Source organism: Hyaena hyaena, unplaced genomic scaffold (assembly GCF_003009895.1).
Source record: "Hyaena hyaena isolate Hyena2069 unplaced genomic scaffold, ASM300989v1 scaffold_1282, whole genome shotgun sequence".
Taxonomy (NCBI): Eukaryota; Metazoa; Chordata; class Mammalia; order Carnivora; family Hyaenidae; genus Hyaena; species Hyaena hyaena.
Window position 1 is genome coordinate 175,548 of NW_024081908.1, and position 12,810 is coordinate 188,357.

At 32.9% G+C, this 12,810-nt stretch overlaps 1 protein-coding gene across 1 annotated transcript in view; it reads right to left on the reverse strand.

Annotated features, from left to right (window-relative positions):
- Nucleotides 1-282: 282 nt before the first annotated feature.
- The window catches only part of LOC120224859 (neurexin-1-like), a 105,659-nt gene continuing 93,131 nt past the window's right edge, over nt 283-12,810 (reverse strand). The window contains exon 2 of the mRNA XM_039223099.1: nt 283-365. Coding sequence (XP_039079030.1) covers nt 283-365 — 83 coding nt within the window. The remainder of the gene's footprint in view (nt 366-12,810) is intronic.

The following is a 12,810-nucleotide window of genomic DNA, read 5'->3' on the forward strand; positions in this document are numbered from 1 at the left end:
CTTCTGATGGTTCTCGGTTTTTCTTTACTATAGCTACCCTTAACTTCATATGCTTATAAATGTATGGAAATTTTCAGTCACAAATTCTTATGTCTCATTTATTTACAGATATAACAGTGCAAAGAATGAATGAAAATAAAAGTCAAAGCAGCGAACCAAAATCAAACCAACAAATAAAGGGGAAAAACATATGAAAAAATGTGAACAAAAGTTATGTATTTAATTTGCAGCCAGATAATTTGCAAGCATTTGCCCTTCCTTTGCAGTGATGGTTTAAAGCAGCTACAGAACAAGAAAACACTGAAAGCAGAGTGGAAAAGGAACAGAGCCCATACCTTGGTCGCCCATCATCAGGTGCGCCAGACCTTGAAGGGAAACAAGAGCACAGTCAGCAATAAACAAGGGAGCATGGGAAGTCAGGGTTGTCACGGTGACAAAAATGTTCAGTGACAGACATCTTGTTTCCTATGAGACATGTCTGTATCTCAGAGGCAAATCAAAAAGCATTCTTTCAACTCCTGGTTGGAATGCTTTGGGGCAAAGAGTTAATAGTACTGTAATTGAAACAGTGGCATATGCTGGCCTGTGTATTTCTTCAATGTATCCGTTGGAACAATGAAGAACATAAAATCATGACTTAAAATCCAACCAATCCCTTAAATATTGCATTTGTCCTTCATGCCCTTTGACGATATTGCCACCACAGGGCTTGTTATTCTTTGGTGATGAAATTATATTTTTTAAAACCCAAAAGAATATCTGAAACATGGGCTGGGTCTGATCTTTTTCCCCTCATCAAAAAATGAGAAGTTTTAATTAAATCAAAAAAAATCCTTAGTCACACTGAAATGATAATGCAGAAATGTCTCCTTGTCTGACACGTGTAGCGATACAAAACCAGATTATTAAACATGCAGCTGTAAAGTCAGAATTTACTACAGAATCATGTATTTAGGAAACAATGGATCAGCTTTAAATAGGCTCAAGTAATTTTCCATGGAGGACAAAATTATTTAGTCTTTCACCTAAACATTACCTAAATAGTGAACTATGAGTTAATAAGTGTGTGTGTATATATATTTATATACATATATACACATGCATATATGTGTATATATATTTGTATACATATATACATGTGTATATATGTGTATATATATGTGTATATATACACACACATACACAATAAAGTTTTGTTTTTATATAATTCCTAACTTCATCAAGGAAGTTTTCTAAAATAATACTGAATTCCCTTAATTTAAGTATGTATTATCTGTTGCCTAACAACTAACTTAAGATTGAAGTTCACCCCTTTACTAAATATTGCTACTGTTCTTAAAAAAAAAAAAAAAAAAAAAAACTCTTTCACTATCCAAGAAGTTAGTTTTTACTGAGGAGCATTAATTCCTAGTTCTTCATTCCATATTCAGCAAGAAAGCTTCTCCTCAATCCATGTCTATTTCAAGAACATGGGAAAAAGTTACAGCAATACAGTAATACATTCAGCAATTTCAATAAAATTTATATTTCATTTCCTAGTGTTATTTATTGAGCTACATAATACCATACATTAATTGCATCAATACTGAAATAATCTGCATATTTCCTTAAAATTTTAGGAGTACTTAAACATCCTCAGGGGCAGTGAATTTACAAATCATTATATAATCAAAATATAAAGACGATTTAACATAGAAGTTAAATGTTTATGTAATATAGCCTTTTTGTATTTTCAAAGTGATTATAACAAAAGCATCACACAGGGAGATTAAAAAGTTTATGATCTGTTGGTCATGATGTGTAGGTTATATTATTTTTCATGTAATTTCACTTTTAAAACCTACTACATATATTTCTGAAAAAAGTTTAAAACTTTGTAGACTAAATCAGGGATTTTTCTCTATAGGATCTAACTTTTAGAAAATATATAAGACACTTCTAATGGTGGTTTTTAATACCTCCTCAGTAAGGATATAGGTTAATAAGCCTCAAAAACATTCACATTGCTCATGCTAGACTTCCTTACCTCTAAGGGAGCTCTGCTATATTGCCAAAGTCAAGTTATGAGTAGGAACGTCACAATTATGATTGAATAGTTTATGGGCCTATACTCTGAAAATCTTGCCAAAATTTTTCATGGGATGCATGTGTGAGGAAAGAAGCATTCAGGCTTATTAGGCTGGTTTTAAAGCCCCTGGAAGGCAAGTGGATTTAAAAAGAAGGAACAAAAACATGGAGTATTTTACAGAATGTTTAAGGAAATGCAAAAAAAAATTGAAAAGATACTTAAAAAATCAATCTCAATTAACATGCATAATATAAATGATGCTGATTTTGAAAGATGTCAGACCCTCGGGATAATGTCCTCCTTATCAAGTGCATATTCACATGCTATTAAAATTATAGTATAGAAAAACAGAAGCCATACAGAGAGCGAACACTTGGAAAAACACTCAATGATGATTACTTCTGAAGTTTTAATCTATTTTATTTAAATAATGGAATAGAAATGTTCACCAACTAAACAATTATATTGTCCAGGAAAGGATCACAAATAATATGCTGAAACCTGCTACTTGACCAACTTTGTATTACCATGAATCGTTCTGTGAGACATCAAATCTTCGTGACATTAATAGCTATTTATCCGTAACCTCAGATGGGAAGTCTTTTTCTAAGAAATCTGTCATTCTGTAAAAGTGTTCATTATTCTTAAAAAATGGCTCTATTTTAGAATATCGCAGCAAAATAAAATATGTTAAACACTTCTGAAATATATACGTGAGTTGAATGTTTCTGCAAGAATTGTTAATGCTGTGATTATGTGAGCTGACAGAACATGAGCATCCCTTACACAATTACCTAGTTCTTTTAGCACTCTTATCCTTGAGAGATTTGTCTGGCAGCACACTGACATACATTTAAGTTCTTTAAAGATAGAATGTTGAAATATGTTTTAGTTTGCTGGATTCTATAGAAAAAAGTATAACTTTCTCAGAGTTCCTTTATAAAGATAATTTCAGAAAAAAACTTTTAATGACTATTGTAGTTTTATTTAACAGACACAGGATACCACAAGCATACTTACCGGTAATCACGCTGGAGTGCTGTATACTTTCATTTCCAATGGCCAGTGGCTTATTTTTTCAAATCTAAATGTATGCCTCTTACTATGAGTCAATGCTTTATTCTGTGTTTTTATATAAATCAAATCACTTGAAATTAAACCAATGAGCTTGAGGTGATGAAATGCTAAATGTTTCCAAAAGAAAATAAATCATTTTGATGGAGAAAAAAATGAAGACCGAATCATGCATTGAGTTCTGAAACTTCAAAGAAATACTTTCTCATTTAAAACAAAAGAAGCAGGATTGCATCATTTTCCCATACAGAACACTGCGATAAGCATTCTAAGGTTTTGACAGCATGTTGGAATCCATCAAGCGACAGAGTTAAGACTGAAGGAGTTTCATATATTTAAGGGCTGATGGGGTTGAGAGTGTGTGTTCTATATGAAAAGTGATACACAATCCAAAAATTGACAAATGCTCAGAAATAATTTCAACTTACCGTCTAAATTTGAGATGTACTCTATTAATACTAAGAAATAAAAGGCAAATGAGAGTTGGAAAAAAAGTAGAAAGCACCCACCTTCCACATTGTTGTCTTCTGAAAGCACATGACAAGGAGGGAGAGAAAAGGAAAAACATTCATTAAGCAGCATGCAGACTGGACCTTTGCCTTTGCATGTCTTCCTCATGCAAGGCACCAAACACATCATGCAAGTGCTCCATCGCTATTGTTCAAAGGGGAAAACAAAATCATGGGAAGCAGGTTCCCCCCTACTGGCAGCATTTTAAGAATGTGAAACAAAATTTCAGTAAAACTGTCATGTCCTGAGCAAGGAATTTTAAAGTCATTCACTGCCCTGTATTAAGCAAGTGTTATTCTTAAATGTCACTGATGTAGTTGTTTTAGGCAATTATTTTTAAAGCCTTATTATTATTATTACAATTACAAAAAAAATTACATTCATAAATTCTGATCAGGACTTGGATAAAATAAAGCCCACTGTCAAGAGCCATGAACCTTCACTTAAAGACACCCCAGATCTACAAAATATGTAATCCATTTACCATCATAGACTTTAAGTATTTCTAATACTTTAATTTTTTTCCTTAAACACAACATAAATCTATGTAACTAAAATTTATAATCTTGTTTATTTATAGTGTGTTAATAGTTCATTACAAATAATGGTAGTTTACTGAATTTGTTAAAAAGTTAATTTTCAAACCCATTATCTAGAAAAAGTAATCACTGCAAAAGAAGTGATATAGTCTTTATCCATTTGGGGGCTGTCCGTTAGGAAAAATTTATCATAGTTTATTCACTTTGTACTTCTGTTTACGGTATGAGTATGAAAATAGTTAATATAATGACAATATTTGGTAAACCTTCTTTTCCATATAATATATATATTTACATGTTTTCATATATTTACATGCATTTACATATGTGTACAGATATACATGTATATACAGACATATACACATACTTGTGTGTACAAGCAGATTTTGCATGTATTTCCTACACATAATCAATGCAAGTGTATGGGATTTGAACTGTTTTCAGTAATTACTAAAAACTTCAGGGCTCAAAAATGATACACAGGGCTCAGCATACAGTAAGAAGTGGAAGATAAAGATGTTTTCCAGGATTAGGGCACCATCAAGGTTTTAGTACTTATCATAATGCTTTCAACAATAAAATATATTCATGTTGACATTTCTAGTCTTATTCTTTAATTAATTATAATTTTAAAAGTGGTTATTTGATCAAAATTGTTTAAGATGAACACAAGAGGAAAAGTAGGAAGTTGGAGAAAACAACTTATAAATGTGCCATTTCATAAGGCTGAACAAATAAGTCTTTTTAATTCGTAAAATTATTAATGGATTAAAAATCTTCAATTTTGTTTAAAATCTATCAGCTGGAAACTGAAATATCAACATAGGCACTTTTATACTGAGATGGTCTTAACAAATTTAACAGAAGAAAGCTAGTGAATAAATGTGTACAATAGCATCTATACAAAATACTGGGTTTGCCAAAGTTTTTTTTTTAAAGAAATAACAAAAAAAAGCCTGAAATATTCATTTCCTGATTGGTTTTTGTTTCCAATCTACGAAATAAGAAATTAGACTGAGTTTGCTACTTTTCAATGGCAACTTTGACACAAGAAGGACACAAATATTAAAGATCTGTATTAGGGGCACCTGGATGGCTCAGTCAGTTTAGTGTCTGACTTCAACTCAGGGCATGGACTCACAGTTGGTGAATTTGAGCCCCACATCAGGCTCTCCGAGGTCAGTCAGCACAGAGTCTGTTTTCAATCCTCTGTCCCCCTCTATCTGCCCCTACCCTACAGGTGATCTCCCCAAAATAAATAAATATTTAAGTAAGTAAATATTTTACTTCATTATAATGGGCATCATACAAGATACCAATTAATGTTTAAAATATACTTTCATTTTAGGTTAACTGCCCTCCGAAATTGTATTCCCCATTTAAGATGTGTTTTCTTATATAAAATTTTTTAATATAGAGACTAAAACAACAAAATCAGGGAATTTACAGGGAAGTCAGTTGGCAAAAAAGTCCACCAATTTCCATGGCACTACTTAATTTCTGTAAACAGAGACTGGCAATATGATTTTGAGTAGCACAGTCTCGGGGGAAAAAGGGTTTTTTGTTTGTTTGTTTTGTTTTGTTTTGTTTTTTGGTAAAGTGCTACATGAAAATCTAATATGAAAAGAAAAATGAAAACCAAAGTAAAACAAGCCCAGCCTTGACACCAATTTTATAAATGTGCTAAGTAAGATACTGGGAAAGGAAGCTGTGGTAATAAAATCAAGGTCATTGCCTCGGATCCCCTGTGAGTTCTCTCCTTTCACTGTTAACTAAAACATAAGGCCACAGATTACACCACTGATCTTGCCCCGCCATCCAGCATGTTTCTGAGGTTTTGTTCATCAAGAGAACCAGCTTAACTAATGGTATCCCCCCACTATGCAAATCCAAGTCATTTCCAATGTGTAAACAAATCCTGACTTGGCCAAATTCAGGAAAACAGTCTGTCTCAAAAGACTTAGATTAAAAAAAAATCAAACTACTATAGTAAATGAAGGGATAATATATTAACTACTGTATTAAAAAAAAATAGAATACGAGGGGCGCCTGGGTGGCTTAGTCAGTTAAGCGTCCGACTTTCACTTAGGTCATGATCTTGTGGTTCGTGGGTTCGAGCCCCGCGTTGGGCTCTGTGCTGACTGCCAGCTCAGAGCCTGGAGCCTATTTCAGAGTCTGTGTCTCCCTCTCNGGCTCTGTGCTGACTGCCAGCTCAGAGCCTGGAGCCTATTTCAGAGTCTGTGTCTCCCTCTCTCTCTGACCCTCCCCTGCCCACGCTCTCTCTCTCTCTCCTAGAAATAAATAAAAATATTTTTAAAAAATAGAATAGGAAAAAAAGGAAGAAAACTGGTTTGGAACAGACTGTATTGAGTTTCAGACAGAATTAAAAAAATACTCTCTTTATTTGTATCTATTCTATTTTACCTTTTCAGTATCTATTTATTGGCTTTAGTTGATTTAAATCTGTTAACCTACAGATGATCCCTACATTATGTCAGAATCTGGCATAATTGTAAATGGTGGTAGCTCTCCCATTTACAATCATTCTCCTGGTGTTTTTCCTTCCCTCTTTCCCTCAACTTGGTTTTTGGACTATAAGAATATCAAGTTTAAAAAGATCACTTTTCCTAATCCCATCAACTCTTGCTTTCTCTTTGTAGATTCTTTTGAAATCAAATAGTATTTTGAGTTTTAACAGCAACAGAGACAGGGGCAAAAACTGGCATGCTACAGTTTAAAGTTAATGAAGTACATTTTGCTTTAGTGTAAGGTAGAAAGCAGTTCATCCAGCCTTACCTGTGGAGATTGTCAAGTTAGGAAAAAGCCCTTGGTTTGCAGAATACCCTGGCCTCTTAATTCTGTTGACCTAATACTGTTGTGTACGTGAAGTGAGTCAGTAATCAACCTCACTATGATGACCATGCTACCTATAAAGATTACCCTCATTTTTATCTTTTGATTGTTAAAATAAGGAATAAAATCATGAAAAAGATACCTTAAATTTTCTTTTTCTTTCAGATATGTTTCCCTCACAAAAATGGGAATAGGTACCAGAACATCTGTTATGTTATGAATAATTTGTGTGCAATTGACATGAAGAGAAGCTGCGGACTGTTAAACTGTGTATTTCTGAAATACTTCAAAAGAGCATCTCCAGAAAAAAAAAAAAATTTCCTTTGGCCTTCCAGCTTATAAGAATGCAAGGACAGTAAGTTTAATTTATCATGAGGTGTTTTTGCACATAATTTTACATGCTTCTAGGAAAAGAAAAATAAGCAAGAAAATAAATGTATTTGTTTCAATGTAAAGAAAATCAGGAATTTAATCATGACCAGTAGATACAGTTTGATATAAAAACATCATAAGTAACTCTCTTTTGTACAATCAGTATTTAAGGTTAGCAATATGAAAGCTTCATTAAATCTATAAGCAAGAGTCAACTTATGTGCTACATTATAAGTTCAAAATTGGCTAAAAGAAGTCTGTCACCACTTGGGCATTCCTTCTCTGTTTTGGCTTCCTTCCTTTGCAGCTAGTTGCCTATAGCTCCCTTTATTTTATTTTCCTTGGGCCCTTTTTTCCTTCATCAAAACTCCCTTTAATGTAGGTAACTTCCCATCCAGATCTAGCCATCCAAAGTAGGGTATAAAGCAACAAAACTGGTGGTGGTAATGACCAGCAGAAAGAGGAATACAGAATAGGATTCCATTTCCTTCTCACATACACCGAGCTTGCTAGCTTCTATACTCAACTTTCTGGCCTCTCACAATATATTCAAGACTTTATCTCTCATTTTGAAGATTAAATACCAGTATAGCAGAGTCTGGTTCCCATGGTGGTACCGGATGGAGCTTTGCTTTATTTTATTTTTCTTTCGGTGTTAACAGTGAGAGCCTTTAGAAAACCTCAGTCATCTGGTAATGTTTCAAGAACTGGGAAATGGAGGAAAGCACTGAAACTGTAGATTTGTGCAACAGTTAGCTGGAGGAAGAGAAATGCTGGCCAGAACCAAGAGAAAGTTCAAACAACAAATGAAGCAAAAAAGCTCCACTGTGGAGGTTTATGGAAGGAAAGAAACAGCCTGGGCACGGATCTGGCTAGTTCCAAAAATGTTTTTTACCAGGTGGCCTCAGTAAATTATTTTAAATCTACCTAAATGATGTTTCCACCAAGCCTGCTGGAATTGCAGTCTTTGGGCATGAAGGGAGCCAACTAGAATAACTAATATTTTTTTTCTTTCTCTCTTCACTGATTAGGAGTAAAAGAAGGGGTATCTCTAAACCAATGTGCAGCAGTAAGCACATTCATACATCCCACTTGAACCTATACAAACATTTTCCCTAGGAACATGAAGAGTAATATCAAAGTATACTCTTTGGTACAATATACTATGATTCAAGTATATTATGGTGTTAATGAGTCCTTTGTGAAGTGGTCTGAGAAGTTTACCTTGCTGGAGAGTGTGGTTCCCCTTGAAAAATATGATACGAATTTCAACATTTCAAAGAACTTTTGGAATATTACTTCCCTAAGTTACAGACTACCTTTGTTTCTGTATCACACAGGTGCCAATTTTGTTACAAAATTTGTGGCATTCAATTCAAAATATTCCATGTTGTTAACAGGAGAAAGAAGGAAAACACAATGAGAGGAAGGAAGGATAATTATATGCCAGATTCTTCTGGTGCTTAAGCTGTTCAATGGACCTGATGAAATTTAACAGCTATTAGTCAACATATTAAAATACATACTAAATGACTCATATAAACTATACTGAATATAATTTCAAATTTTATTTTCACAGGGGACTATGACAAGGATTTTGTTTTGCTTTTAGAGCTTCAATTCTTCCCTACATCTAAATTTTGAGTTAGTTAACATTGCTATATTAATATCAATAGCTTAACTTAGAGAAAGAACATCACATATAAGAGTGACCATAAATATTGTGACGAGAGTAGTCTATACTGCTCATGTGTCTGCTTATGTCACCCATTTTTATTGTTTTATTGCTTACTTAGAAATAAACTTTCCTAAGACAAAATTGAGCATGCATTTTCCCATCCAAACTCAACCAATGCCATACAGATCTTCAAAGAAAGCTGGCTGGGGCGAGTAGCACTTCCTTTCTAAAAGGCTGAAGTCATCACATTTTAGAAAGCAGAGCAGGAGAGCTCCTGGATTAGCTGGATGAATAAATTTAAATACAACCCTAACTATCCAACATTCCACCTCCTCTCATGCTTATATTAAGGTTTCAGTACTCAGAGATGGCTTTTTTTTATAACCAAAAGAATGGGAGACCTCCTCTAAGTATATGCTACCAGAAGAGAATACTCAACAAAGTGTCTTAGGTTCACCAACATTAGGATGGAGAATACGTGAACTTCTCTGCTGAAGACCACTAATGGTCCTTCATTTGAGAGAATATAGGCTATGTTTACATAATTTTTTCACATATTATTTTATGACAGAGAATTTTCAAATAAATTTCCAAGTACTTCTGATTTACTCATCTATACTTAGTTTCTCAGACTAGTCCAAAATAAATCTATTCAATTTCTATGAGAGAAAAGCAAACATTTTAATTTTGGGGACACTGTATGAAAATATGACTAAGTAAACCATAATGTAAAAAACAAAGGTCCTATGTTTAGAGTTAATAAATTAGATTTATATGTACTAAACAGAAAATGGTTCACATAAAACTGACTAGTCAATAAGGATATATATTTTATTTAAAAAAATGAAATTTTATTTCAAAATAAAAAATACTTCATATTGTTTTTAATTCAACGGGCCTTTCCATATGTAACAAATAGTCTAGAAAAAAATGCACTATTAAAACAATCTATTGGTTCTTCAGGGCTCTTAGTTTTCATTTTCTTCAGTATTTAAAACATAGTTATCTTTTCAACTATAGCACATTTCAACAAGAGGAAGATTGGAGAATTCCTCTGCTTCTCCAAAAACTGAAATCATTTATTCCAATAGCACCTGAGGTTGAAATATGACAAATTATTATTTTCAGATAAAAACTGGTCAAATAGCAATAGTTTAATGTGGTTAAATTTAACATCTTTAAGTTGATAGTTTTCCTACAAACTTTGCTATTCTCTACTTCCTAAATGTAACATAGTAATATCAAGTTAAATTAAAACATTTCTGAATTCCTGAGATTCAACCCACAAAAAGCATTTGGGAGTGGGAGGTACAGGCTTCTAGATATGGAGTGTGTAAGTCATGTGAATGAAAGAGACAGCATAGGGAATGCAGTCAATGGTAGCGTAATAGCATTGTATGGTAACAGACGGTAGCTACACTTATGGTGAGCACGGCATAATATATAGAGTTGTTGAATCACTATGTTGTACACTTGAAACTAATATAACATTGTGTATCAACTATACTGCAATCAACCAATAAATCAATCCACAGAAATGACAAAAAGAAGGGAATCAGAAAATACAGTAAATGAAGTTTTTACAAAACGTTTCATAAAATTTTATGAAGAACTCAAGAAACCTTTTCTAAATGTTCAAAAGAAATAAGAAATAATACACTAATACTTGAGTTGTCTTACCACTTGAAAGGTACTTTCATAAATATTATCTTATATAATCCTTATCAGTTAATTTGCTATGGTTGAGTGACTTGCCAAGATACCCAAATAGAAAGGAGAAGAGGTTAAAAGTAAATAGAAAGTATGTTTGAAGGTTCTTTGTCCAGGACTGTGTGGATTTCAATTTAAAAAAAAAAAATGAACATAAGGAATCTGAATAAAATAGGGTAATGCTGGCATATCTACTAAAGTTGTGTTATGCTTCTGGAACTATTACCAAAATATATCAATGAGCATCACTTTAAAAATAATAATATAATAAAGAAGTAAGAAGATTGTATTTATTATTTCTTTGACCCTTTTACAAGAAGGCAAATATTTCTTTCTTAATTGTACTGATTGTATAAAGTCAAGCAAATTTAATACTGTTTACTTTACTGAAGAAAAGAATGCCCTGACACTCTTCTCCTCTGTACTATTAAAAGTATTTCCCAAAAGAAGAAAAAATAGATAAAAAATAAAACAAAACAAACAGACCAAAAAACATCAAAACAAACAAAAAGCATATTTAGAAAACCTTTGGAAACAAGCAGTACACGTTTGTACATGTGTTTACGCACTAAAAATAAGAGGAAAAATTATCCATGTATTTCTTATAGTTTTAAAGGAAAGTGTTCATTTCATTCACAGCACACAAAATTTTGCATCCTTTTTAAAAATATCTGAAATAAAGAGACACTTTCATTCCCAGTCAAATATTTTGGAATTTTAGGCAACATATATGTAGTTGCCACCTAAAGTGTTTTTCCCCTTTCATTTTAGTTGTAAAATGCAAATCTGATAAAGATACTACTTGTATTCCTTTTACATACATGTTGCGTAATAAACCTGGGGACTGCACAGCATGTTCTAAACTTTTAAAATTTGACTCAATAGACAAGTAGGAAGAACCACTAAATAGACTGTCCAAACTCCTATTTTCTTAAAACAAAACAAAACAAAACAAAACAAAACAGAAAGGGGTGTGTGGATGGTTCAGCTGGCTAAGCAACGACTCTTGGTTTCAGTTCAGGTAATGATTTCATCTTCCATGATACGAGCCCTGTGTCAGGCTCTGCGTTGACAGTGTGGACCTGCTTGGGATTCTCTCTCTGCCCTTCCCCTACTCACACTTTTTTTTTTTTTTTCCCTCTCTCTCTCAAAATAAATAAATTTTTTTAAAAACCCACCTTTATGTTCAAGGCTAAAAAGAAAATAGTTTGTTCATAGGTAAAATAAATTATATGGTTTTAAACTATATGTAGTTGTTTGGCCTAATATCTAGTGCTTATTCATGCCCACATGAAAGTAAGCCCATCCCGCAGAGGCAGCCATGAGCTTGAACAATTTACCCTTTATCTGCTGATTTACTGATCCATAAAATCAAATCACCACATATACAAGCCTTTAAAGTAGCCTTATAAATCCCAATCTTATCTTTTCCTAAAACGGCCATTTGCCACTTAAGAAAACATGTTAAAATATAGATTTCTCTTTTGGACTCTTATTAAACATATTGAATGTTAATGCCATCATTCAGAACAGCTCATTTGATTATTTAAAATGAAACAGTATGATTGTGATATAACTAATTATTTCTTGACATATGTGTAAACTGCTTTCTGATTACTGGAAAGTCTGAATTCTTTTGACCCAAACAACTTCCAAACTGACAATTTAATTTTCAAAATAATCTCAAGTTATATCTTATTACATATTGATTTAAAATGTGTGGCAATGTTATTGTGATTACTTCAAGAGCTCCACTCTAAACATTAATACAAGCATGTGTGCCATTTCTCTGACACAGGCACACATACCTATTTGTACTTTCTTTTGAAAACAAATTCAAACCTTTATACTTTTCTCAGTAAAAATATTTTCCTACAAAAGTTAATATGGACAGAATAAGACACCATTTACAAATAATATTTGATAATATCATCAATAATAATACAACTCCTACTACTTTACTTCACTGGAAATCTATTTATCTACTAATAAATAAGCAATAAATG